The 236-nt window shown below is 37.7% G+C and overlaps 1 protein-coding gene across 1 annotated transcript in view; it reads left to right on the top strand.

Annotated features, from left to right (window-relative positions):
- Window positions 1-6: 6 nt before the first annotated feature.
- Window positions 7-236, top strand: part of LOC119589243 — a gene marked incomplete in the record, with an annotated part of 3,020 nt that continues 2,790 nt past the window's right edge. The window contains 2 exon segments of the mRNA XM_037937856.1: window positions 7-17; window positions 114-233. Coding sequence (XP_037793784.1) covers window positions 9-17; window positions 114-233 — 129 coding nt within the window.

Below are 236 nucleotides of genomic sequence, written 5' to 3'. Positions count from 1 at the left end.
GGTTGGCCATGGAAAAGGTATGTCTTTTATATCCTAATAATGAAATTGATGATACTATGGATAGGATGAAAGTTTTATTTTCATACTAACATTTTTCTTTCGAATGTTGATAGATTAAAAACCTAAGGAATTTTGGGAGCTGTGGCGACATTATGTGGCCATCCTTTAAATGTTGGGCAGATGAGATGGGGATGACGGAGGAAGCCAAAACTCTAGCCTTCAGCGAAAAGCAGGTA

Source organism: Penaeus monodon, chromosome 25 (assembly GCF_015228065.2).
Source record: "Penaeus monodon isolate SGIC_2016 chromosome 25, NSTDA_Pmon_1, whole genome shotgun sequence".
NCBI classification, from domain to species: Eukaryota; Metazoa; Arthropoda; class Malacostraca; order Decapoda; family Penaeidae; genus Penaeus; species Penaeus monodon.
Note: the sequence above shows the minus strand (reverse complement) of the source record. Positions and strands in the feature narration are given on the sequence as shown.